This window comes from Saccopteryx bilineata, chromosome X (genome assembly GCF_036850765.1).
Source record: "Saccopteryx bilineata isolate mSacBil1 chromosome X, mSacBil1_pri_phased_curated, whole genome shotgun sequence".
NCBI classification, from domain to species: Eukaryota; Metazoa; Chordata; class Mammalia; order Chiroptera; family Emballonuridae; genus Saccopteryx; species Saccopteryx bilineata.
Window position 1 is genome coordinate 129,946,166 of NC_089502.1, and position 27,246 is coordinate 129,973,411.

The window sequence follows — 27,246 nt, forward strand, 5'->3', positions numbered from 1 at the left end:
ATGATCCAAAGGAGCAGCGCCCAGAAGTCATTCACACCCTGAACCACAGCCCCTGACTCAGCCCTAGAGGAATGTGTTTCCTCCAAGTTGCCAGGAACTGGGAGACATAAGCACGCTCTGTCATGAATCATTCCACAGCCGTCAGTGCGGATGGAAGGGCCATCTGTCCTGCTTTGACAAGGAAGGCTGCTCTAAAAAGAGAACTTGGAACAAGAATGGAAATCTCCAAAACATAATGGAGAAAAACAGATTAGTTACACATGCTATTTTTCTACAGGCTCACTCTTCACTTTCTCTACACCCTTCCAAAAATGTTTGGGCGTATCTGATCTATCTTCTATCCTCAGTGAAGGTTACTATTGGTTTAAATTTAATTATGCAGAGAACTCTTCATTGGGCATACAAGAAAGTTCCCTAAGCAAAGGTGTTAATTGGAACAATCCAAAGCTCTTCAATAAGGCTGGATGCCATCACCAGCCTACTAGCAGAGTGTGGAGTCACTGTCCTCCACCCACTAACCAACTAATCATTAATAGCGACTGGGCATGTCCTTATATGTGCAATGTACTGTTCTAAGTACTGATTACAGCGTGAAATTGCCATCATTGAATTCTGTCCTTTTACAGACAATCCTGAAGGCCTCTAGGAGATTCGGAGGGAGGACTTGACTTAAATTTCCTAGGAAGAAAGGCCCAGAACCAAGAGACCACTATGGGCTTTTGTTTCTTAGCTAAGACTATACTCTCAGACAAAAACCAAGCACACAAAGATAAAAAGTGTACCTCTGGGGATTCAGATGACTGCAAGGCAGCTATATTTTAGCAGGGAGGGGAGACCAGGAGGGTACAAAACTTATGTCATTAGGAAGGGTTAGTAGGAATACAGGAAGAATTGTGCAGGAGAAGGATCGAAGGGTCTCAGGCCCTGGGCAGGCATCCAGGAAAGGATGCAGGAGACACTGAAGACACGGAAGAAAGAGGTCCCTCTATTAAATGTTGCCTTGGGCCAGCTGGTTCTTGAATCTACTTGTAAATCTTTGTGTGGATGTAGATGTGATCACAATTAGCCACTAATTCATTAGTTCTGGAGATTTCACAAGGCTTTCCAGTAATACTCCAAAGTTAGGAAAAAGGAGTGTTGATTTAAAATAATTCTGAAAGAAAGATTGATTCTTTAGTTTATGCCACAGTCTGCTACTTCCTGTTTCTTAAATGTCATCAGGTTAAATAGCACATTCTATCCTCTGCATTATTAGGAAAGCATAGTCCTTTTTAAAATTCTGAATATAGGCCAGCATAGAGAAACACAGGGTTAAGCATTGCATAATCCTTGAGATAGTATAAAGGAACCAGTCAGCCAAGCTCCAGATTTCTAACTTAGTGAGTCCTAATTTAGCAGTATGTATCGTATATAATCATCCTCAGAGCAGAGCTCACATACCTCCAGCAAAAGCATCTCAAGATAGTGAATAAAGATATGACAAAGGAAAGAAGCTATAAAGTAATTCCTATAATTATGTGGCAGCTACAGCAATTCAGATCTAAATGCAAAGTTTAACTTCATTGAAATTATAAGTTCATTTTTTTCATCATTCTATCCTATCCAATGGGAACAATTATTTATTTCTTGCAAGCTATCACTGCAAGTCATGGAGGAAAGTTTTCAATCAGAAATGACACTGCACTGGATAATCTTCCACCTAAGTTAATGGCTCTATGCAAAAACAACAGCAACAATTAACATCCATATTGTCCACATTATCATAAAAGCAGCAGCGTATACAACAGACCAGTACTTACCATTATTATCAAATCCATGTGTAAATTCATGTCCAACAATGACTCCTATAGCACCATAACTCAGAGATCTATAGCATAAATATATAATTTGGAGAAAATTAGAAACATGATTCTCAGAACATGATATTTTTTTAATGAAAAGTCAACATAATCTATTTTCTAGTAACCATGTTAATAATAATCTAACAGCAAAAAAACTTAAACACACCTTTCTCACCGAAATGGATGAAGAAAATATAAATTCTAACATCATCATTATGACCATGTATGAACCTTATTTTCCCCGCCCTGTGAAATTAGGGGTGTGCAAAGGATGGTTTCTGAAGTCCTTTCCAGCCCTAAGGTTTCTATGATTCTACATTGGCTCTAGCTATAGTTTATATTTATAAACACCCAAAGCAGTAGCAGGGTTTGAAAAGATCCTGTCAGTAAATATACCATTTACTTCTTTATCTGAGAACCTGCTGAAAAATCACTATAGACTTAGAAGTTCAATTGTTTCCCAAATGTAGTCATAAGAAAGGAATATGTCAGAGATTAAAAGGGATCACTCTGCTGTCAAATGCAGCCCCATTCCTCTGCTGCTGTGACAGACAAGCTTACAGCTGAATGGCAAAGATTGTGAAGCCTTAACCAGATTTGGAAAAGGCATTTTATCACTTCTCCTCACCTCTGAAGATGCACATGGTAGATTACCTATGAGGGTGATCACTGACAACTCCACACACCCTAGATGTGTGCCCCCCTCCTCCCATCAGGAGGCAATCTATTTCCTTTTCCTCGAATCCAGAGGGGCCTCAGGACTTGCTATGACCAGCAGAATGCAACAGAAGGGGCCAGGTGTGACTTCTGGACCTAAGCCTTGACAGCCTTGTAGCTTCCAATTCCCACCCTTGCCACCTTGCATAGAAAAGGTGGACCAATCAGCTGGAGAAAGAGAGGCCAAGTGAAGCAAGCAAGAGACACAAAAAGTTCAGACACTTCTAAAGGAAGAGAGGCCCAGCCAAGCCCCAGTCATTGGAGCCAGTCCAACTGGAACACCAGACGTGTAAGTGAAGTCATCTTAGATCCTCTGGTCCCAGTTAAGTTGCCCCAGCCAACAAATACCACACGGAGTAGAGACAGCTGTCTCATATGAGTTCTGAATAAATTCACAGTCATGTACCAATAGTGGTTATTTAGTGGTACTGCTACGTAGCAACAGATAAATGAAACAGAAGCATACTAATGATATGTGAAGAAATCAATAAGGGGGCTTTCATTCATGTCCGTCTGGGATCTTCTCTCTCAGCTTTAAGTTCCTTGAAAGTCAAACCTTTATCTACCTGATCACTGCAAAATTCTCTGTACAGTTCACAGTGAGAAAGTACCATAACAATGGCTTAACTAATTGATTAACTTTAGCATTTCATGCAAGTGAAAGATTGGTAAGTAACTTATTGTAGTCATTTAATATATGGATGAGGAGTATAAACAACTTAAAAGCCTTGTTATTAGGGTACTTTCTGAGATTTGTAATTACGCCAAAAATATTTCTCAGTTGCTTCCTGATATGCAGCATCAAAGTAACCCAGCAAATAGATAGGACCCGTAAGGAGAAGGAATGAGAATTTTTGAAGCAACATGTTATTATTACAGGACATAATGATCCTTAACATGCTAATTGTTTGTCTCAACTATACCCAAGGAAGTGCTGTAAGATTTAATTTTTCCCCTTGATGGCAATTCTTTCCTTTGTTATTTCTTTCCTGCAAGGTAATTTGCATTTTAAAAAATGTTTCCTACTGTTTTTCCATCATTGCAAACCTTCATTAAAGAAGTAAGAATAAAATTACACGTTTCAATCATAAAGCTATCATAGCAATATGGGACAAACTTGTAATTTTACATAGTGCTAATTTTTGCAGCATTAGCTATTACTGCGCAGCCTGTAACATTTCGTTTTTCCAGACCTCTCAACCCTGAGAATCATATTCAATCCTTTACAAGCCTTGGTTAATGCTGTTGACTGGATGAATTTACGGTCTGAACAATGGAAGTTTATAGGAACTGTTCTGCAATAAAGGTCCCCTGAGAGGGACTGCTCCAATGAGCTTCCTATTTGCAAAGGTAATAGAGAATTCAGGAAATGATTGAATCATTGCTAAGTTCCAATTCTCAGTCACATAATTGCAATCCTTTGGACAAGAAACAAAGAAGAAGTAATTTTATATGACTAAGCCTTACAATGATAATGTTTCATAACAGTAAATTCACATATTCCATTTTATCAATGGGCAGTATATAAATTAGCATGTTGTAAAATAAAGAACCTTTACGCCTTTTAAAATATGACTGGCTGACCAGAACAGGAAGACTCCTGCAGAGAAAATCCAGCCTTCCAAAAATAAAATGGGGAAGATGACAATTTCCCCCACCTACTCAGTTTATCTTTTGTTCTTACTAATCAATGGGTTTAACACATACTCAGGGTTTGCTGTCGACAGGGAATCAATCATACTGCTGTCCGGAGCAATCATGATCTCAAGCAGTCATTAAGTAAGGGTTACTTTATGCCTGAAATGTGAATTCATAAAAATCTCCGAGTTGGAAGCATCTTTAAAGTCATCCATCTAGTTCTACTCTTCAGCCGAGGCATGGACCCCCTCTACAAAAACCTGTTCAAATGGTCCTAAGACTTTTCCTTGGGCATTTTCAATAACCAGGAGCTCACCCCCATCTGAGGTGGCCCATTCACTCTTTGAGTTGTTCTATATAACACAGATCTCCCTAATGTTAACCTGAAACCTTTTTCCTATGTCCTCTATCCATTGGTCTAGTGTAGTCTTGAGCTGAACCTTCTGACTCCCCTGAATATAGAGATTACCCTGGATTATATGGGTATAGCCAATGTAATCATAAGGGTCCTTAAAAATGGAGAAGGCAAAAGAAGAGAACCACAAGATGTGACCAGATGAATGGTCAAAGAAATGCAACTTTGCAAGCTGAAACATGGAGGAAAAGGGCCATGATAAAGGAATGTGGACCATCTCTAGAAGCTGGAAAAGTCTGGGAAATATGTAGATTCTTCCCCAGAGTTTCCAGAAAGTAAGGTAGCCCAGCCAACATCTTGTGTTTAGCCCAGTGAGGCCCAGGTTAGACTCTGACCTACAGAACTATAAGCTAACAAATCTACATGGTTTTAAGCCACTGAGTTTGTGATAATCCATTACAGCAGTCCTAGAAAACCCTGCCACACAATTTATTGGCTTCCTTCCCTCCTTGTCTCACTTCCCCACTCCCCTGCTGGTGTTTCCTGGTGTCACCTCCCCAAAAAAACTATTTGCACTTGAATCCTTGTCATAGGGTCTGCTTCTGGGGAAGCCCAAATCAAAACATTGCCACCATATTTAAAAATATTTAAATTGTGATTTATCTAAACCAAAATATAAGAGACTAAACTTCTAAAATCAACTGAGTTTTCTGTACATTAAAGCACTAGGGCAAGTAAAGGCACATAATAAAAGTGGTGATATAATTAATAATGAATATTATGAGACTTCCCACTCACTATAGATAGAACTTCTGAATTATGTAAGTCTACAATCTGTTGGTATTAATGCCCTTTAAACTTATATCCCAAACTCCAGACTGTCAAACTTTGAACTATTGTATAGCTACCCAGGTTGTATTTCTAAAGACAAATGTGATTATCTTTTCTTGCTCAAAAACTCCAATATGTTCTACTGCCTCGTAACATCCAGACTCCTTGCCTAGCACTTCAGAGCCCTCCAATGTCAAACATCAACCTTCTTTTCTAGAATTTGTTTCCACTGCTTCCCTCTAATACACCACTTAGACTAGCCAAACTAGACTCTTTGCTATTCTGTAGGGAAATTTCTTTCCTTTTCTCACATTGTTTTTTCTATCTGGAATGGTTAGACCCATTGTCATCAACTCAAATCCCAACAACCCTTCAAGGTCCAAATATTTATAGTATGAGTCAATGCATACATGAATAACTGCATAGAAATGAAAGCTACCTGTGTACTAGTTGGCTTTTCTATCCAGTCACATACCCTGGTAACAAGAACCAGAAAACAAATCCCTAAAATGGTGAGAGTGGGGCCAGCCCATGCGTGCGAGGTTCCACACCCTCCTTTTGCTGAACAACCACTGGCCTTGTTTTTTGAACTCCTATGCGCTATCAAAACAGCATATTCTTCCTTATTTGTCAGTAATTGGTCTCTTCACTCATTTACTTACCGAGGATATTCTGTTCCCCAAAAGAAAGGCTTCTGGAGCTCTCCTGCTGGAAATCCTAGGAGAAGGACAAACAAAACTGTTACAGATGCAGAGACTGATTTGATAGGAAGTACCTGGTTCCAGCCTTGGCCTTGAAGTTTCAAAAGCCTATATGAAGGCTCTACTTGTGCAGCTGGGAACCCTCTAAGAAATCCAACCATCGTTACAATGATAGTAATTCAACTGAATGTGAAATAAAAACATTACATCAATTTCAAAGAAACCATTTTGCAGCTACACTACTGGCAGTATCCAGCTTGCTATGAACTGGGTCCCTTCATGCACAGAGTGTTCAGGAGGCTTCCAGCTACCTCAGTGCTTCCCCTAATACAGAAAGGGCCACATTCACAGTCACACAACCTGCGCAGTCACACAGAAGGACCCTGAATTAGTTTAATGCTCTGCTGTTACTGTCTTGAGACTCTTCATAATTGTATCTTTGAAAGTGATTTTGTAAGGGGTGTCCATGGGGACAAGGAAACATGGGTGTGAGCAAAGGAGCCAGGCACAATATCCATGGCCACCAGCTCTAGAGGTCTCATTTGCATAAAGCATTCATGACCTTGCCTAGGAGCACAGAACTCCTGCAAACCCACAATATGTGGTAGTGCAGCAAGGCTCAAGGTGAGTACAAGGTAAGTATGTTATATCCAGGACCGAGTAGGTGGGGACTCTGACAGCACCATGAGGGCTCCTTCCATTGGAACCAGAATTCACTTTCATCACCAAAAGGCAGCAATGGTATTCGAAGAAACACGAAAGATTAAGGAACCCTGTCATATTCTTCTTCCTATTACTTCCCTATATTAGCCAGCAACATACACCGAAAAGGATGACATAGAAGGGAAGGGGAAGATAGGGCGACCCACAGTTCCTTTTCCTTTCGGCCCTTCCTTACTCTTCAGTGGGCCGAAGTTAGAGAGTGTTGGTAGAATGTGAGAGTATTCAGAAGCGAAATAAAAACAACTGAGTGAGTTTGTGCAGCGTGTCCAGTGTCCTGGTAAGAACAGAACACATATGTATGTACAAACCACAAACCACAAACTGTATAGTTTCGGTGATCCCACATACAAGTTAAAAGCTCTCATATTTGCATTTAAAACTGTCACTGCCCAATTTAAAGATGAACAGTAAAATTATGCTGAAGACTTACAACTTGACTTTTTCTCAGAATGGCATTAAATAGCAAATTGGAAAATTGACAAGTCTAGAGAATGAGAGCCACAGAACGCAGGACAAAGCTTTGTATTAGAGCACCTTTAACAGTACTTTTTCCTGCTTTCCGACCAGGGGGCCCCATATTTTCATTTTTCAAGAGGCCCTGCATACTATGTAGCTGGTGCCATGTGCACGTGATGTGACAGATGCTTTGCCATCACAGATTGCTACTAAGTTTAGCACCAAGTTGATCCTAGGAGCTGCACTTACACAGCATCATACCTGGGAATACAAAGAACAGTAAAACAAGAGGAGAGAGAGAAAGAGATGCCTTCTCCGATGTCCCTGCTTGCTCCAGAGCCACCGTTCAAAGCTCTGAGGCTAAAAGCTCTTTCAGGAATTAAAACGCCTTCCCACCCTCTGTCCCTCTCAACATTCTTTCAACCTCCCCTCCACAGCAGGGCGCTACAAGATATGAAGAGAAGAAAGCATGTTCTTGATTTACACATGGAATGTTAATTCTATGTAATTTGTATATATAGTCTTTATATTTTCTTAATAATATCAGAGTTTCTTAATAATATCTCAAAGTGCAAAAACCTATTTCCAAACAGAGATGGTTCTAGCTAGTAATTCTCTTTCTTCCTGCTGCTTTCACATAAAGGAAAATGCATCTGACTTTGAAGGGCAACATCGTATTAATCGTCATATTCTCTACATTTCCTTTAATATATTTTCATCTTTAAAAATATCAATATTCCATCTTCTTTGTTGGTGATTACTTTTAGTAACTCATTCTGATTTTGAGATATATATATATATATATATATGTATATGGATAACATATATATATATGCAAACCAGTGTTCATATAAAAATTCCGTCTCACACAATGTATCATCAAAAAGCAATGGTATTGCTCCTAATAAGAACAGGGATCATAAACCAATATGATTTAATTATTAAATCACTCTGGCTTTCCTGCTTGGCAATGTGCCCAGCTGGAAGCATTGATGTCCACGGCCAATCTCTTTATAGGAAAACATCTGAGAGGAGCCCCCACTTGTGCAGCTCCGGCCATCAGAGGCCACAGACTCGCAGGTGGCAGCCCTCACACTCCCTTGAACAGCTGTGTCTTCCCAGCTCACCAGGGTCATGGAAGCCAGCGCCGGCCAACAGGAGAATCTGGTGCGCTTAGGACTGCTCTGCTGAAGTGGATGGATTAACAGTTTAAGCTGCATTTTTGGAGCTGTCAACTGGCCAGAGCAAAAGACTGAATCCCAACAGGGCCAACTCAGTCTCTAATCAAGTGGAGAAGTTGTATTTAGCGAAGGTAGAAGAAATAATTAAATAAATGGGGAGGGGCTTCTTTTGCTCTCCCCTCTTAACAGGTTTTCTTATGTTTTCTTGCACATCCATTTTATTGTCTTTTCTCCCCATTTCCACACAGCCTGGCCACCTGTTTCACTCTTTCTAAGAAGCTCCTTTTTCTATCAGTATACATATGGGAGGCATTCCACAGTGCAAACGTCTGTGTACACACATCCATACATGCATGTACATGAATATGAGAGATAAAACAAGGAGGGATACGAAAGAGAAACTTAAGTACTGGGGGACAAAAATTCAGAAATTTGATAATAGGTCCTATTGACCAGGGTGTAGGAAGCATGTCGGTGGGAGTATAAATTGTTGCAAGCATTTTGGAGAGCAATTTAGTCATCTCTCAATGCTTTAAATACCATTTAAAAAATAGTAACTCTGTGCTGCTATAGAGAAAGTGTTGAGAGATGTTACTATGTGAAGAAAAAAAGTGAAAAAACAGTATCCAGTTGTGTAAGGGATCCTTTTGTGTGTAGTGTGTGTAAATGTAAGCAGGTCCACACAGTCGGTTCTGCTATAACACTCGTACTGAAAAGGCAAATTTGTTCCAACATGACTGATATATTAGGAGGAAAACTGGGGCATAACGTCAATTTCACGTTTGCTTATGCGCCATTTCCTTCACGAGCAATGCTAAATGAAGGCAGAAAACTGTACCCAAATGAATTGAGCCACATAGCAATACACGAAATGCACACAGCCCAACGTGGAGCAGCTGCCTTCGTTCACTGCATGTGTTAGAAGCTGCAACAAGTCACATTTGATGTTCAAACGATCCTTCCGACACCCCATAACCCTCCTACCTCCTAGCTTTTGTTCTAGAGTGAAGCACGGATACAACTATATAAATATCATTTATATATTTTTAACAAATATCATATCAGTGTGAGTATACGGCTGGGGTAAAAGTAGGCTTACAATTGTGAGTACACCAGGCAAAGTTTATTCTTGTACTTATTATTGTGTTGTTTGCCACATGAACAGATGTAAACCTACTTTTATCCCACCCTGTGTGTATGGAAATACACATGAAAGGTCTGTAAAATATATATCAAAGTGACCATAGTGGTTACCACTTGGAGATCATTGAGACTTGAGGTGATGGGTGGCTAAAGGAGCTTTGAACATAAATGTGACATTTTTAAATTTTGATTAGTCAAAGATAATCAATTTATGTAATAAAAATTAACTCTTTTAGAAATAAATGTGCAATAGAAAATTCTAAAAGTTACCAAAAACCAGTTTCCACTTAACTGAGTTTACATAGCAGTTTTTTTAAAGATTTATTTATTCATTTTAAAGAGGAAAGAGAGAAAGAGAGAGAGAGAGAGGAGGGGGGAGGAGCAGGAAGCATCAATTCTCATATGTGCCTTGACCGGGCAAGCCCAGGGTTACAAACCAGTAACCTCAACAGTCCAGGTTGACGCTTTATCCATTGCGCCACCACAGGTCAGGCCCACATAGTAGTATTTTGTTCTTATATTTGTCAACACCTTTAAGATTTGTTTCTATTTCAAGCAAAAAATATAGATTCTAATTATGAAATCCCAAAGACTAAAATTCTGACAAAAGAAAATATTAGTGTAAGTTATAATAACCTCATTATTTGCCAGTAAAAAAAAAAAAATGTCCCTTTTTCCAATCTGGCCCTGGGAAAAGCACCGATGCCTGCTTCCGGTTTCCTAGCTGGCTTAACCTTTCACTTTTACAGGAGTTTCTCATAACTCTCATATCAGTAAATACTGACTAACCTAGTTGGAGTCTTAGAAAAATGCTGACCATAAAAATATATAAAATGTTTTTATTAAGGACACAATGGCCAAAGAACTGATCACATTCAGGGGCAGCTAAGCCAAGCATGTTCAACTGTTTGACCTTTGGAGCCATAAAGTTATATCCTAACTATAGCTACAGCTTTCCAGGAAAAGTTAAATGCCTCGATAGGTCTGGGTTTCAGTATCAATTTTATTACTATAAATCACATTAATTGGGTTTTTAAGTATAGACAAAGATAGAGATGAAAACAAAAGTAGCCCATTATACCTCAGCTCCGAACTGATAACGCAAACATATACATCTACTCAGGTATAGCACGTTCACACTGTACGGGGCTACATGAAATAAATAGTAATTTCCCTTTTCCTCCACTCCTCCCCATACGGGGACTTTCTTTCCACTGCTACCTGCATAGCTGGCTTCATGTCTTTACTCGAATATTACTTCTCACCAAGGCCCTCCCTGGTGCTTTTTAAAGGAGAGAGGCGTTATCCTCTTTTCTTGCTTTATATTTTACCATAATGCCACCATCAATGACACTCTACATTTTATTTTACTCTGTACATTATTATCTTACCATTGTCTCAACTGGAATGCAAGCGCCATAACAAAAGAGATTTTTATTTTATTTGTTTTGACTGTTCTTCCACTGCCATACGTCCAGAGCTAGAACACCACCTGGCACAAGATAAGCACTCGAGTATTTGTTGAGTGAATGAAATCTGCACCTTGTGAAACCCAAAGGGGTGAGTGGCTTAAGCATTACCTATAACTATGAGTACCAAAGTCTACAACACTATGTGAGACTATCAGCACTGCCAATGTCCTTCAGTGTCCATATTCCATACCAGAACGGAGATGTGTTCTTTATTCAAGGTTATTCTGGTTTTCATTCTCCTTCCATATTAGAGATTTTGTTAGTTCCCTTCTTTCATTCACAACATAACTAGTAGAGTTGGGAGGTGAGCACATTTCCCAATAAACTCACAATCAGAATGCAGTTATATCGCCTGACCTGTGGGGGTGCAGTGGATACAGCATCGACCTGGAACGCTGAGTTCGCGGGTTAAAACCTCAGGCTTGCCTAGTCAAGGCACATATGCGAGGTGATACTTCCTGCTCCCCTCCCATTCTCTGTCTCTGTCTCTCTCCCTCTCCCTTTCCCCCCTCTCTAAAATGAATAAAATCTTTAAAAAAAAGAATGCAGTTATTAACAAAATGGAAAGTCCTGCCCAGCTCCGTGCATGTTTCATCACCCCCGTGTATCTTTGCCCTCCCTACCACCACGGAATAACAGCAGCGTATTCTCCCTTTTATGACTGTGGCATAGTCTGAGAAAGAAATCAGACAAAATACTGAATTAGATCAGACTCCTTTGGTCCTAACAATATTGAATATAATCTCTTTTCCCTACGTTCTTTGTATGCTTTCATTAATTTTAATGAAATTATACAGCTACATTAATTTTCAGTTCCATACCCATAAGTGTATGGTCCAGGAAAGTTCTCATATAGCAAATATTTTGAAAGCATTACCTTCCAAAGTGTGTTAGTTCTGGAGTTTTGACTGATATTGGCACTTATAAGGGGTGATTATGACAATTGTGCTCAGACTCACACATCTTTTTCCTGTTGTTTCCATGTCTGATCAGATTTAACAAAATGGGAGGCATCCAACTCTCACCACCAGAGCACCTGCTTCTTCCCTTTCTCCATGGTCAACTTCCGTAAACTTACTAAAATGATGCAAGGCAATTCGAACTCATCTGAATTTGGGAAGAGCTCCTTCTTAAATTCAATCTCTCTTTCAACTCCTCTGAAGAATTAGCATTATTGAATTTGTTCAGTTAAGATTCTTCCAGTAGCCTCCAGAGCAGAAATGACACAATCAGCCAGGAGCAAATGACAACGTTCAGTCCAAGAAAAGGTGATGGAGGGGAAATTCTAAAGGAGAATCAAAGGCCCTGAGACTGCATGGACCAAAGTACACATTCAACTGTGTCTTTAATTAAATCTATTTCTATATTTACTGCAGCTACTTCCACCAGAGGGACGTACTTGGGTTTCCCATTGAGTTCTTGCACTATGAGTGCTTGTGATATTTTTGCTAAGGGATTGACTATATCACTACACTCCATTGTATTATTAGTTTTGTGAAATAATAAGATGTTTGGTCCTTTACATGGACTTACAGATGTATTAATGTGCCTTTATTCTAGTACATTTATTTATTTAGTGGGGGGGGCAGACAGGGACAAATAGACAGAAAGGGAAAGAGATGAGAAGCATCAACTCATAGTTGCAGCACCTTAGTTGTCCATTGATTACTTTCTCATATGTGCCTTGACCAGGGTCTCTAGCTGAGCCAGTGACCCCTTGCTCAAGCCAGTGACCTTGGGCTTCAAGACAGCGACCTTTGGGCTGAAAGCAACAATCATGGAGTGATGTCTATGATCCCAAGCTCAAGCCAGTGACCTCAGGGATTCAAACCTGGGTCCTCAGCATCCCAGGCTGACACTCCACTGTGCCACTGCCTGGTTGGGCATGACAGTTATTTTCAAAAGCCTAAGCATATGCTTATATTACTGAACTAATCCACATACCAATCCACATTTCAGGGCTTATTACTAATGTGCCGTTTTAGCAACATTAACGTACTTCTCAGTGAGAGTCACTGTAGTTACTTCTGCTGACCTGTTTGACTTTACTTGTCCTGTTAAATCACTTCTAATTCTAGAGCTCACTAAATGAATATAATTTATGACCTTAATTTTAGAGATGTTAGTAAATTAAAACTTTTTATTTACTGATTGATTTTAAAGAGAGAAGAAGAGAGTAAGAGAAAAAGATTGATGTGTTGTTCTACTTATTTATGTATGAATTTGTTGATACTTGTATGTGCCCTGACCAAGGTTCAAAACCACAACCTTGGCATATTAAGATGACACACTAACCAATTGAGCTACCCAGCCAGGGCCTGAGATGTTAGTGTACTTAAATCCCATTATAAAAACAACTGGGAATCGTTGAGTTTGGTTATAATGATTTGATTTCTATAATGATCACTGACCGCTAACACTTACAAGAGGCCTTTGATGTTCCCAGCAACACAGGTGACTTTGCATGTACAAGTAAGTGTCCTCAAAGAGCTTACAACCTAGGGAAAGGGAAAGGATATAACCAGGGGGAAAAAAAGATTCTATTTTGCAAGATCTAGAGACATATGTTTTAAATTCAGCAAAGAAACAAAATACAGGACCCATGGGAGTAGTTGAGTGAGGTGTTTTGGGAGAGAGCTATCTATACACCTGTCTATACTAAGGGGAGCAGATGGTTTGTAAGATCCATCTCAGTCTATACTAAGGGGAGCTGGGGTTTGAGGCAGGAATGGTTTAGGACACTGGTCCTCAGACTGCAGTCCCAGAGCATCAGCAGCTTCATCACCAAAGCACTGGTTAGAGATGGAAGTTATTGGGCCCCACTCCACACCTCCTGGGCCAGGATTTCGGGTGATGAGGGTGGGTCCGGAGTTTTCAACAGGCCCTCCAGATTGTCCTGGTGCATGCCAGTTGAGACCCATGGGTTTAGGTCAGGATAAGGATTCTTCAACCCCAACTGCACATTAGAATCCCTGAGAGCTTTTTGAAAATAAACCCATGCCCAAACCATGCCCAGACCTATTAAGTCACCATTTCTGAGATGAAGCCCTGAGAATCAGTATGTTTCAGAAGTTCAAAAAACATCAGAATCCTTGGTTTAGTAAAAATAAGAGCCTGATTATATTTAACTAAGCTGATGTATATACAAATTAGCCCTCCTATCGCATTCTCCTCTTCACCACTTAACACCATCCATGTAACATACGATGAGATAGTTTTATTAAATTTTTGCAGACTATTCTTTCAAAACTGAAACTTCACATGACTTACAAATTATGACTGTACAAAAAGACAAAAATAGTTTTAATTGCACCTGCCTTAGAAAACCCAGGTTGAATGTTCCCTCTAAGAAAGAATGAGTGTTGCATCTTATTCACGATTAATTCTTGCAATCAGATAGACTAGATGCCATTCTTCTAGAATCTAGGGGGCCATCAGTCAGGACATGGAAATTGCTGCAATTACAAAGCATTTTTAGTTATGTTTTTTGCTGTATAGGGATTTTACTGTCATCACTGTTAAGATTAATAGTGGCTTTATTTTTTTTTTCCATTTGGCACCTTGCAGTAGTTTGGTGAATACCAACCTTCCTCTTTCCAGAACGTATCAAGTTCTAACAGCTGTGACTCATGTCGAGGGATTCAGCAAGATGCCTTAGCCATCTGCTGGCTTCCTGCAGGTAACCTCCTGCCACCACATCTATCAGCCTAGAACTGACAAGCACAAAGCAGCTCCTGAAATCTGCCCTCCATCTTGAAACCTTCTCTTCCAGCCCTTCTATTCTTCTTCTGACATAATCACCTTCAGACTTCAACAAAGACAATCTCCTCTTCTTTCCCAGGGTGACTAACCATCCTGCTCACCCAGAACTGAAGGGGCTCCTGGATGTAAAATATCAATGATAAATTTGGGACAGTCCCAGGCAAACCAGAACAAGTTAGTTACCCTAGCTTTACCCAATCAAGCTGGACCATGTTTGAATTTGCTGCACTTTTTATAGCTCAGTGCTTCTCAAACATCATCATCTAGCAGAGGCTTGATGGTTAAAAGCTTAAAACATGAATTGTGGGCTTATCCCCAGAGTTCCTGATTCAGTAGGTCAGGGGTGGGACCAGACATGCACTTTTATCACAAGTGATGCTGCCGCCCCAGGGATGACACTGTGAGAACCACTGCTGTAGTTCAACATCTGGCAGAGAAAACACAAACTTCCTCCCACTTGAAGCTCAGTATCTCATATTCTACTGATACTCCAACAATTCATTTCAAGCTGTCCTAGATATTCAAAACTGACACTAGAGGCAGTGATGTTCAGCCCAGGCCTGGGAAAATAGTAACACTCTCAACAAATACTTCTGTGGGTTCATGATCCATATCTTGGTAAGAGGTACTAGTCTCAAGAATAAAAATATGACTAAAATTTTCCTCACATCAATTAGACAAAAAAATAAATTAAAAAAACACCTGACTCTCTTTATTCATCATATATATATTGATTGATTGATTTTAGTGAGCAGGAAAGAAAGAGAGTCAGGAACATGGATCTGCTCCTATATGTGCCTGACAGGGAACTGAACTGGCAACCTCTGTGCTTCAGGACAATGCTCCAACCAACTGAGCTATCCAGTCAGGCCTTCCAACAACATCTTTACAATACATACTTGGGAAAAGAAAACCAGCATTTGTGACCATCTCAACATCTGTTTCTGGGCCACTCTCTGCTGGGTCTGTTGCCTTTGCAACAGTCAGTGCTTCTCCCGCAAGTCCTCATGTTCCAACCTACTTTCTTTGTCAAGAGAATTTATTTTTCCTTTCAAAGCCCATTCAAACATCACTTTCACGGAGAAGCCAATCTTGACTGTTCCAAATTAATTACCCTTCCTCTGTGACTCCCAGAATGCACTGCACACCCTTCTGTTTGCACAATCATCATGATGTCTTATAAATGACTGATAACAAGTCTGTCCCTCCTAACTCTTCAAAAGCAAGGACTCTGCCCTGGCCAGTTGGCTCAGTGGTAGAGCATCGGCCTGGCGCACGGGGGACTCAGATTCGATTCCCGGCCAGGGCACATAGGAGAAGAGCCCATTTGCTTCTCCACCCCCCCTCCTTCCTCTCTGTCTCTCTCTTCCCCTCCCACAGCCAAGGCTCCATTGGAGCAAAGATGGCCCGGGCGCTGGGGATGGCTCCTTGGCCTCTGCCCCAGGCGCTAGAGTGGCTCTGGTCGTGGCACAGCGACGCCCCAGAGGGGCAGAGCATCGCCCCCTGGTGGGCAGAGCGTCGCCCCTGGTGGGCATGCCGGGTGGATCTCAGTCGAGAGCATGCGGGAGTCTGTCTGACTGTCTCTCCCCGTTTCCAGCTTCAGAAAAAATATACACACACACACAAAAAAGCAAGGACTCTTAGTAGCTAAGATTTATTGAGTACCTGCTGTAAACCAGTCTCTCTCCTAAGCACTATATATACATTATCTCCTTTTATCTTCATGACAACTTTAAAGGATAATCACTATTATTACCTCCATTTTAGAGATAATTAAACTGAGGCTTTAAGATGTTTAAGTAACTTACCCAAAGATGAAAGTTATTAGCGGCCAAACCAGGAAATAAAATCAAAGCCCACACTGTTAACCACTACACCATAACATATTATACACCCCAGCACCAAATTCAGTACCTGGCAAATTGTAACTTCTGCATTAGTTATCTCTTGCTGTGTAACAGTATTCTAAAACATAGTGACTCAAAACAATAAACATTTGCTATCTCACAATGTCTCTGTGTCAGGAATTCAGCAACAACGTCTGTGGGTGGTCTGTCTCCAAGTCTCTCATGAGGGTGCTAGATGTCATGTGAAGGCTTGAATGGACTGGTGAGTCTGCTTCCCAGAGGGCACACTCACAGGGTGCTGATTATGGGCAGGAAGCTTCAAGGCCTTCTCATGTGGACCTTTCCACCAGCTCTGTGAGTGCCTTCATGACATGGTTGCTGGCTCCTCCCGGAGTGAACAATCCAAGAGAATAAGGCAGAAGTCACAATGTCTTATATCAGTGGTCCCCAACCTTTTTTGGGCCACAGACCAGTTTAATGTCAGAAAATATTTTCACGGACCAGCCTTTAGGGTGGGACAGATAATGTATCACGTGACCAAGACAAGGGTCGAGAGTGAGTCTTAGATGGACGTAACAGAGGGAATCTAGTCATTTTTAAAAAATAAAACATCGTTCAGACTTAAATATAAATAAAACGGAAATAATGTAAGTTATTTATTCTTTCTCTGCGGATTGATACCAAATGGCCCATGGACCGGTACCAGTCCATGGCCCAGGGGTTGGGGACCACTGTCTTATATGACCTAGCCTTAGAAGTCACACTGTATCATTTCCTCAGTATCCTACTAGGTACAGAGGTCAGCCTTATCCAGTGTGGGAGGGGACCTCACAGGGGAGTGGATATTAGGAGGTAAGAATCATTGGGGTCTCCATAAATATTAAGTGAATAATTGGAAAAAATTATTAAGAGTTGCTCTGAGTGTCAGGATCTCTTCTAGATAATGAGAAGTTTGGATCAGGTATCTATTTCAAGGTTCCTTCCTTCTAGCTCCAAAACTATGGGAGACAATTCTCAAAAAAGTCCCCAAATACAGCAGTAAGTGGATTCAGGAATTTTTTTTGTTTGTTTTTTGTTTTTTTTAATGAGAGAGACAGAGAAAGAGACAGAAAGACAGGAAGGCGAGAGATGAGAAACATCAATTCTTTGTTGCGGCACCTTAGTTGTTCACTGATTGCTTTCTCATATGTTCCTTGACCGGGAGGACTATAGCCAAGTCAGTGATCCCTTGCTCAAGACAGTGACCTGGGGCTCAAGCCAGCAACCTCTGGGCTCCAGCCAGTGACCTCTGGGCTCAAGCCAGCAACCATGGGTTCATGTCTATGATCCCACACTCAAGCCAGAAACCCCACACTCAAGCTGATGAGCCTGTGCTCAAGCCAAATGAGCTCACACTTAAGCAGGTAACCTTGGGGTTTTGAACCTGTGTCCTCTGCATCCCAGGCTGACGCTCTATCCACTGCGCCACCATCTGGTCAGGCTAATTCAGGAATTAAGGAATTTAAATTCCAGTAGAGGCTGCAGGTGAGTATTTGTTAACTTTGCTTCTTCTTAATGGTTAGGCAGAGTCAACGAAATATGGGAAATTCTTCCAGATTGAAACACAGTTATTTCCTTTAACAGCAAAATAAATCTATGTTTGATTTCAGGATTAATTCTATAGTTTGATGCTAGCATAAGCCCAGCCTCAGGACAAAGGCTTATCTTCTTTAGCAGAATATCTGTGATTAATTAAGCTGGGACAACCAAATCCCTTGTGTATAACAGCAAAGATAATAATATCATTGATTTTAGCCCTTAGGCCTTGCCTGTGTACAAGCCAAAGTTTTATTTGCTTAAAATAATAACTTAATATGATTTGAGGCATATGAAGATAAATTAAAATGAGGCATTTTGCAGATACATATTGATACTGAACATATGAAATGAATTTTATTCTAAAGACCAATCCATGTTAGTAGAAATGAAAACCGAATGTGAGCTGTTCCCTCTACTACACTCCCACTTCCAGTACTCCACACCTGATTAGATCCAAAGCAGTTTAAAATCTGGGTCAGAACTCCCCCAAGGCTCCCTGGACCCATCCTCTAACAGAGCTCTATAGCAGGGGTTGGCAACTACAGTCCATATAAATAGCTTCACTGGCACACAGCCATGTGCAGTTATTTATGAATTGTCCACAACTGCAATGGCAAAGTTGAGACCACATGGCTCACACAGATAAAAACACATACTCCCTGGCCCTTTACAGAGAAGTTTGCTCATCCCTAGTCTGTGCATCAGGAAGCTTGACCTGAGGTAACCTGTTATTAATTCAAAATGTCTATGCATGCTATGCATGCTGTTACAAATAATTATATGGGGGAAATGAGAGTATCACTGTTTCTGTTGAGGTATTACATACAAACAGTGGAAGCACAAGTTTCAAGGTAGAACATAGTTGTTACACAAGTAGCATCTGTGCAATCACCTCCCAGATCAATATAATGTTTCCTGTGTACCTTCCCAGTCAATACCCCAACAAAGATAACCATCATTTTAACTTCTACCACTTAGATGACAGAATCATTTGCTTGTTCCTGAACTTTATGAATGAAACCATGCAGTTTTTCAGAGCATTAACTCAGTGACATTCTTACCTATTACGGTATGGAGCCATTTGCTCTTTTTCATTGTTATATTCCATTATATTCCATTATATGAATATACCAATTTATTCACCTATTTTTTTTGCTGATGTATATTAGCTTCTTCCAAGGTTTTTCCATTATGAATAAAGCTGCTATGAAAATCTGTGTACATGACTTTTGGTGAACACAAAGATCCATCATCAAGATATGGAATTTCTGGGTTACAGGAGATATCAACAACTTTTAAAATACCTTTCCAAATTGGTTGTATTTTCTCAGTACATAAAAATATTGTTATTATACTGAGTGAAATAAGTAAATCAGAAAAAGCTAAGAACTGTATGATTCCATATATAGGTGGGACACAAAATTGAGACTCATGGACATAGATAAAAGTACAGTGGTTACCAGGGAGGAGGGCAAGGTAGAGAGGAACAGTGATGGAGGGGAGGGGAAGGGAGGGGCTTAAAGAGAAACAAAATATAGGGTGACAGAAGATGATTTGACTTTGGGTGATGAACAGCATAATCAACTGTCGAAATGATGTGGAAATGTTTTCTCTAAATCTATGTACTCTGGTTGACCAATATCACCCTGTTAAATTTAATTGTCTAAATAAAAATTATATTGTTTTAATTTATAAAATATTTTGAGAACAAAAGTCCAAACTTTTTCCCTCCAAAATTGTCATACCTTGTTATTTATTCTGTGACAGACCAGTATACCCTGCATGCTAGTTTTAGATATACAAATCCTAACCTTAGCAATGTGCTGGCACTTTTCAAACTCATCTGAGTAAATCCCCACCTAGATCTGTGGGCTAGGTAACCTCAACATATAGCACATGAGGAGAACAGAGGTCAGGAAGGAGAAATACCTTAACCAAAGTCAAACAACTAAGTAAGTGGCACTCAAGGTCTCCCATCGACGTTCTCTCCATTTCCCTAGTAAAACTCGGTAGACCAGTTCTGCAGTTACCACACAGCTAGGGAAGCACAAGCCTGAGTACCAATAACCTCAGCTCCCTGTGTTCATCTTTAACTACCTTATCAGTTCAAATACAATTCAATTCTGCAACAGTTCCTGAGTCTGACTCCTCACACATCATTATCTCAGTGCACTTTGTATATGAGGGCACTGTTGGCCAGCTTGACAAGTCTAGAAAAATAAAGAACTATGTCCACCTCGCAAAAACTCTAACACTGAAAGATGGTCACAAATCACAGTTTTACAAAAAGGTACAGATTTAGGGGGAGAAAAAGACCTCCAGGTCTTCTCTTTTTTTCTACCCAAGTCTCTACTGCATACAGAAGCAGACTTAAGTGGCATAAATCAGAAAATGATAATGGGAACTGAATGAAATTCTCATAAATCATGTTACTAAGTATAGTTACATCTTAGATGTGAAACCCAATTAAACAGATGGCCACATGCTGTCAGAATCAGCCCCTAATCAATAAAGATGTTCATTTCAGAAAATCACCTCAATTTTTCATTTCTTCAGTGAAGCAAAAAGAAGTCAGTTGGGGGCTGGGGGAAGTCCCAGGAAACCCAGTGGGAAAATGTATAAGAAGGGACTCCACCTGTCTTAATTTGCAGTCCAGAAAAATCAGAAAGAACAGAGAAAAAAAATCACCCAAAGGATTCCCTGTCATCTTGCCTGGAAATATAATTTACAATGAGAGCAAGCACTGGTCATTAGGAAAATAGAAACAGATTGAATCTCTTAATTAAAATACTGCTTCAAATTGTTCAGTCCAAACCCCCTTTGCTCATGAGCTTTTGAGAAACCACTTGGCTACCTCAAAATGGCTGCTTCTTCAGTAAACCTCTCATAGGATCAGCTTCCCCCAAATAAGAAAAAGGTTGAGCAGGGGTGAATCCTGGACCCAGAATTATTATTAGACATACTTAAACCTCCAAAGGAGCAGTAAGTAGTCACTGACATTGAAAAGTGGGTATGGAAACACTAGTGAAGAGTCTCTCTCAATGCCTTTTCTTGCATAAGAGCTGATCTATCATACTCACTACATTGGTAAAAATTAAGTCTACCAACGCCAAGAGATGATGAAAATGAGAGTTGATGAAAACACTTCTGTACTTCAAAACATTCACTTTGGAAAACATGTGGTACTAGCTGGTAAAGTTGAGCATCTGCACATCCTTCAAGCCAGTAAATTCCACTCCTAGTATATACCCCAAACGCTTGTTTCAGGAGAAGTGTAAGAGACTATACGCCATATACACTGCAGTGCTGTTCACAATAGCAAAAACCAGGAGGGAAACACATAGGTCTATCAACAGAAAAAGTCTTTGGAACAAATAAGAACTACGGGATATAGTCACACAACACAATGTTACATGACAGGGAAGATGAAAGAAACTACACTACTGCCATGTGCTACGTGGATAAATGTTAAAAACATGTTGATGGAAAAAATGCAGTTGCTTAGGATTACATGAAATATGCATTTCATTCTTGTGATAGAACAAGTAAAATAAACAATACATTCTTTAGAGACACACGATTCAAAATTTATTTTTCGAAAACAAGAAGGTGATAAACACAGAAATTAGAATAGCGGTTACCTCTACGGCATGGGAGAGGAATGGGAAGAAAAGGAGCACGGACAGATGCAATGATATGGGGAATTTCCCAGTTCTTGGTTGGGTGTTGAACTCACAGGCTTACATTTACCATGTTTTTTTGTATACTGTATAACTTTGTATGTTCCAGCATGTTACATATATTCTTTCGCAGGTACCAATTAGTCTAGAAAACATTTTCTTTTAAAATGGATAATCTAAAGAATTGTCTACTGCACAACAGGTTATTTTAAGTAGTATTTTAATTCATATTATATAATTCATATTTTATAGTGTTTATAATTAATATATGCAGCACAGTTCTCAACTTTGAGCTATATCAAAACATCATGTTGTATATTTCTCTTAACTTTTCCATAGATTGAGAGAAATAAAAAGAGGAAGGGACAGAGAAGGAGGAAGAAAGAGAGAGAGAGAAATATCAACTCGTTCCACTTTTGTTCCATTTCACTGTGCACTCATTGATTGCTTCTCACATGTGCCCTGAGTAGGGATCAAATCCATGATCTCAGTGCACTGGAACGACGCTTTATCCACTGAGCCACTCATCCAGGGCCTCATGTTATGTTGTTCATTTTATTTTATTTTATTTTATTTTTTTGTATTTTTCTGAAGCTGGAAACGGGGAGAGACAGACAGACTCCCGCAAGCGCCCGACCGGGATCCACCCGGCACGCCCACCAGGGGCGATGCTCTGCCCCTCTGGGGCGTCGCTGTGCCGTGACCAGAGCCACTCTAGCACCTGGGGCAGAGGCCAAGGAGCCATCCCCAGCGCCCGAGCCATCTTTGCTCCAATGGAGCCTTGGCTGCGAGAGGGGAAGAGAGAGACAGAGAGGAAGGAGGGGGGTGGAGAAGCAAATGGGCGCTTCTCCTATGTGCCCTGGCCGGGAATCGAACCCGGGTCCCCCGCACACCAGGCCGACGCTCTACCGCTGAGCAACCGGCCAGGGCCATGTTGTTCATTTTAAATACACACAATTCTTACTTGTGAATTATATCTCAATAAAGCTGGGGTCGGGAGAAAGCAATGATATTTTCATGATAATGATATTTCTATAGCAAGGAGTGATGATGGAAATACTCAAAATATTTAACAACTGACTTAATTACATAAATTAATGTAGAAATAAAAAATTATCAACATCTACGTGTCTTCCTGTTCACTACCCTCTCAGAGCAGTCCCGCAGAGACCGCCACCCCCAAACGTGGCCACATGAGAATGACTCTAAGGAGCTATGCCTGCTGAGAGTTGGCAATCAGCCTCAGGGCTGCTTTCTCTGACTAGGTATCCTGTCGAGGTGAGGACCAGCACAAAGGACCACCCCATCCCCGAGCAGGTAGGATGCCTCACTGAGAAGCTGGCATTCGAGCACATGATTGAAAGAAGTGGGCATGCGAACCATGCGGATCACTTGGGAAATTTTTCCTACACAAAGAGAGCCCACAGTATAAATGCCAGGAGGGAACAGTGGCTCGTGCGCTAGGAATAGGAAGGAGACCATTCCTATTCCTAGTGGCTGCAGAGGGGAGGTAAAAGCAGCCTGGTAAGAGCCTCTGCCCACTGCACGTAAGCTAGCTCTTCTTCTGAATGAGACAGGAAGCTGCTAACAGGTTCTGAACAAAGGATGGAAACTAGATGATTGCAAAACATCTTAAAATGGCTGCAATATTGGATTTAGAACAGACTGGAGAGGGATAAGGACAGAGGAGGGAAGCCAGGGAGGCTATTACTGGTATGGGGGGGCATGGTCAAGAGTGGCAAGTCTTTATAAATTCCAACCTCCACACTCAACAAACAGCATAGAGATGTGCTTAAAACCATGAGATCAGATGTTATTACCCAGTGATGCAGTGAAGATGGAGACCAGAAGAGGTGCAGGGGGTGAGGAGCGGATGAGAAACTCCAAGGGCTCAGGCAGGAGCGGTCACCCTCTCCATAACAGGTCGCTGCCGACCTGAACTCACTGTCTGTCATTCTTGTGAATGTCTTCCCCCTTGTACTACATACGTAGAATTGTCCTGCATGCTTTTAAACCTTATTTTTGTAGTAAGATACTCAGTATCTTTTCCCCACACAATCTAATATTCGTAAGGCTCATCCATGTTAATGCATGTTGCTCTAGGTCGCTTGTCGTCACTGCTATGTGGCATTCTTTTGTGTGAACATGCCACATTTGATTAATTTTCCTGTGGAAGGACACACAGCTTATTCCCCCTTTCCTGCTATTATAAACAATATTGTTATAAGCATTCTCACATGGGCCTCACTGTATAAGATTTCTCTAGGGCAGTGGTTCTCAAACTATGTTAGAGTCACCAGAAGGGCTTAAAAATCAGATTTCTGAGCCCCTTGTCCAGGGTTTGTGACCAACAGGTCTATGATGTATTTCTAACAAATTCCCACGTGCTGCTGTTACTGTTAGTCCCAAGTCCACACATTAAAAATCACTGCACTAGGGTACAAGCCAAGAGTGTAAGTGGTGGTCAGAGACAAAGACATGTACACGCATCTTTTGCTTTTCTAGATGTGTCCAAATTGCTCTGCAAAGTATGTGAACCAACCTACATTTTCACCAGCAGTGAGCATCTATCCCTGGTGCCAACACTTGGTGCTGTCAGATTTTTAATTTGTGCCAATCTGATGTTTAATAATTTTTAAACTCATCATGGCATTTATATATACCTAAAACATGTAAATAAAGGAAACTCAAGACTTTACATCTTAGAATTAATCAGAATATTTCTAAGCGTTTCTTATGTACAGAAAGTCCCCTCGGGTTCTACAATCTTCCCAGTGACCTGCCTGCTTTTCCCATCAATCCTAAAAATAAACAAAATGGTAGGGACAAAATCAGTAAGCCAATTTGAGAAAAAAGGGGAAGCTTGCTTCTTTTCATGGCCAATTTCATTGTAGCTTTACTGTAGGGTTTTGTTTTGTTTTGTTGTCAATTTGATGATACAAAGCTCTAAAAAATTTATAAAGTGAAGGGAGTGAGGAAAATTGGGCATATGGGTATGGAAACAACCTTTCTTCGCCAACATACCTGGTCACCTTTGGGTATGCCCTACCCTTAGTCATGGCAAAGTTCCCTCCATTTTGTATCAGATAACAAGGTGACAAGAAGCCAAGTACTCACGGATCTGATTGGTGGATGCACTATAGAAAGCATTGACCGTCGTTGGGTTTGTAAACCACCTGTAGCAAGAGAAACAAGTATCACCACGTAATCATCATTATCCAGGCAGGAAAGCACTCAGAACAAATGCAATGTGGCAGGATCTATGAGCAAATAATTAGTGAACAATGGGGAAATGGGGCACAAAGGGAAATGATCACTTCAGTTTAGTCCTTTTGCTCTGCTCAATAAACAATCATGTCCTAAATTGAACTTGGTTTGATGAGAACATATTAACATGCCTGGTTATTCATTGTTGCTAATTTAACAGAAAAAGCCAGTACCAGTGAACTTTAATGAGAAATCTTAGACTCAGAGGGCTCTCCCCGCAAATGGAAACACAGCAAAAAGTTGATGTTTCCCAGGCCCTGTTTAATGGTCCGTGGGACAGATGAGTTACTATGCTGCATAGCCTTTGACCTGTCCATATTAAAAAAAAATTGGACTAGTTAACACAGAGGCCATGTACACAGAGATTAATAAAGTACAACCATGCTACCCAAAGGATCTACCTACGCTGGTGGAAAGTTTACTGATTTAAGCACTAAAAGATCTAATGACTTGTCCTGTCTCTCTCACCAACTAGCTGGGTTGTGTTGGAACAATCACATACCTACTTGAGGTCTGGCTTTAGCTATGAAATTAAGGAAACCTTGGGAGTACTTAACAGCTACGAAGAGTCTACACTCCATTTTAAACGCATAGTACTTAACGTAGACCAGGACTCAGCAAAAAATTGTTTTCTGTAAAGAGTTGGATCATAAACACATAAGCATTATGAAGGCAAAGAAGTAAAATCAAAGATGTTATATAGGCACTTCTATAGTGAGAAATTTTTCCACAAAATTTTAAAGAAATTTTAAATATAATAATCAAGTACAATTTTTTTGTAGCACAGGCCTATTAATGAAAGCCTTTTAGGGCAGAATTAACATTTTACTTAATTAGGGTTCAAAGTTAGTGCTTCCCATCATCAAATCAACAGTAAACATTTACCCCTAAAAGCACTCTTAGCTCATGAGCCATACAAAAATATGCAGCAGGCAAGAATTAGCCCACAAGTCAATTTGCCAAGCCTTTACTTAGTTGCAGCCACTGCCCTTTATGATTAAAACCAAGCAATTTGTTTTAAACTAAATTGCTTAAAATAAACATAAATTTCTTTTCAGAACAATCATATTACTAATTTTATTTATTTATTTATTTAGAGGCAGGGAGGCAGACAGACTCCCGCATGCACCCTGATTGCAATCCACCTGGCAAGCCCCCTACAAGGTGATGCTCTGCCCACCTGGGGTCACTGTCCCATTGCTCAGACAACCAAGCTATTTTATCACCTAAGGCAAGGCCATGGAGCTACCCTCAGTGCCTGGGGCCAACATGCTCGAACCATTCCAGCCATGGCTGTGGGAGAGGAATAAAGAAAAAGAGAGAAGGGGGAAATAGGAGGGGTGGAAAAGTAGATAATTGTTTCTCCTGTGTGCCCTGACCAGGAATTGAACCCAGGACTTCCACGTGCCGGGCTGACACTCTACCACTGAGCCAACCAGCCAGGGCCTTACTAATTTATTTTTAATAGAAAATTTTATGTCAGTAATGTGAAACTAGTAGCAAATCCAAGTGTTGAATCCAGTTGGTTCACCCACACCTTCTCCCCACCTATAAAGAGCTCCATGAATATATCATTTTATTACTATTATTATTAGCTAACAATCACTGAGCACTTACTATCTCTTAAGAACTTCCTAGTCATAGGTTTTCCCCCATAGCAACTATAATAATTATTAGCCCATTGCATAGATAAGGACAATGAGATTTTACAAGCATCATACACTTGCACAAAGTCTAGTCTATCTGACTTCAAACCAGTTCTCTTAAGTATTATATTATACTGGAGACATTACTGGACATCAAGATAGAGTGTTCTTTCTGTTTTCAAAACTGAAACCAATACTCATTTCCATAAGTACATATTCTTTTCCTTTAAATTCAGGATTAGTATATTGATAAGTCTTAAGGTGTAACCAAACTTACTTACTAACTTGGCTCTTTTCCTGAGGAAACAAGTAGACAGGAAACCACCTTTAATGACCTAACATTGCTATGTAGAGTAGTTAGAATTATGGCTCCAAAAAGATATGTACATAATAATCCCTGGATCCTGT

The 27,246-nt window shown here is 40.4% G+C and overlaps 1 protein-coding gene across 1 annotated transcript in view; it reads right to left on the reverse strand.

The window, feature by feature from the left end:
* PHEX (phosphate regulating endopeptidase X-linked) overlaps positions 1–27,246 on the reverse strand; it is a 226,607-nt gene that overhangs the window by 22,993 nt on the left and 176,368 nt on the right. The window contains exons 15-17 of the mRNA XM_066249884.1: positions 25,043–25,101; positions 6,045–6,099; positions 1,800–1,867 (exon numbers count right to left, since the gene is read on the reverse strand). Of these exons, the coding sequence (XP_066105981.1) occupies positions 1,800–1,867; positions 6,045–6,099; positions 25,043–25,101 (182 nt within the window). The remainder of the gene's footprint in view (positions 1–1,799; positions 1,868–6,044; positions 6,100–25,042; positions 25,102–27,246) is intronic.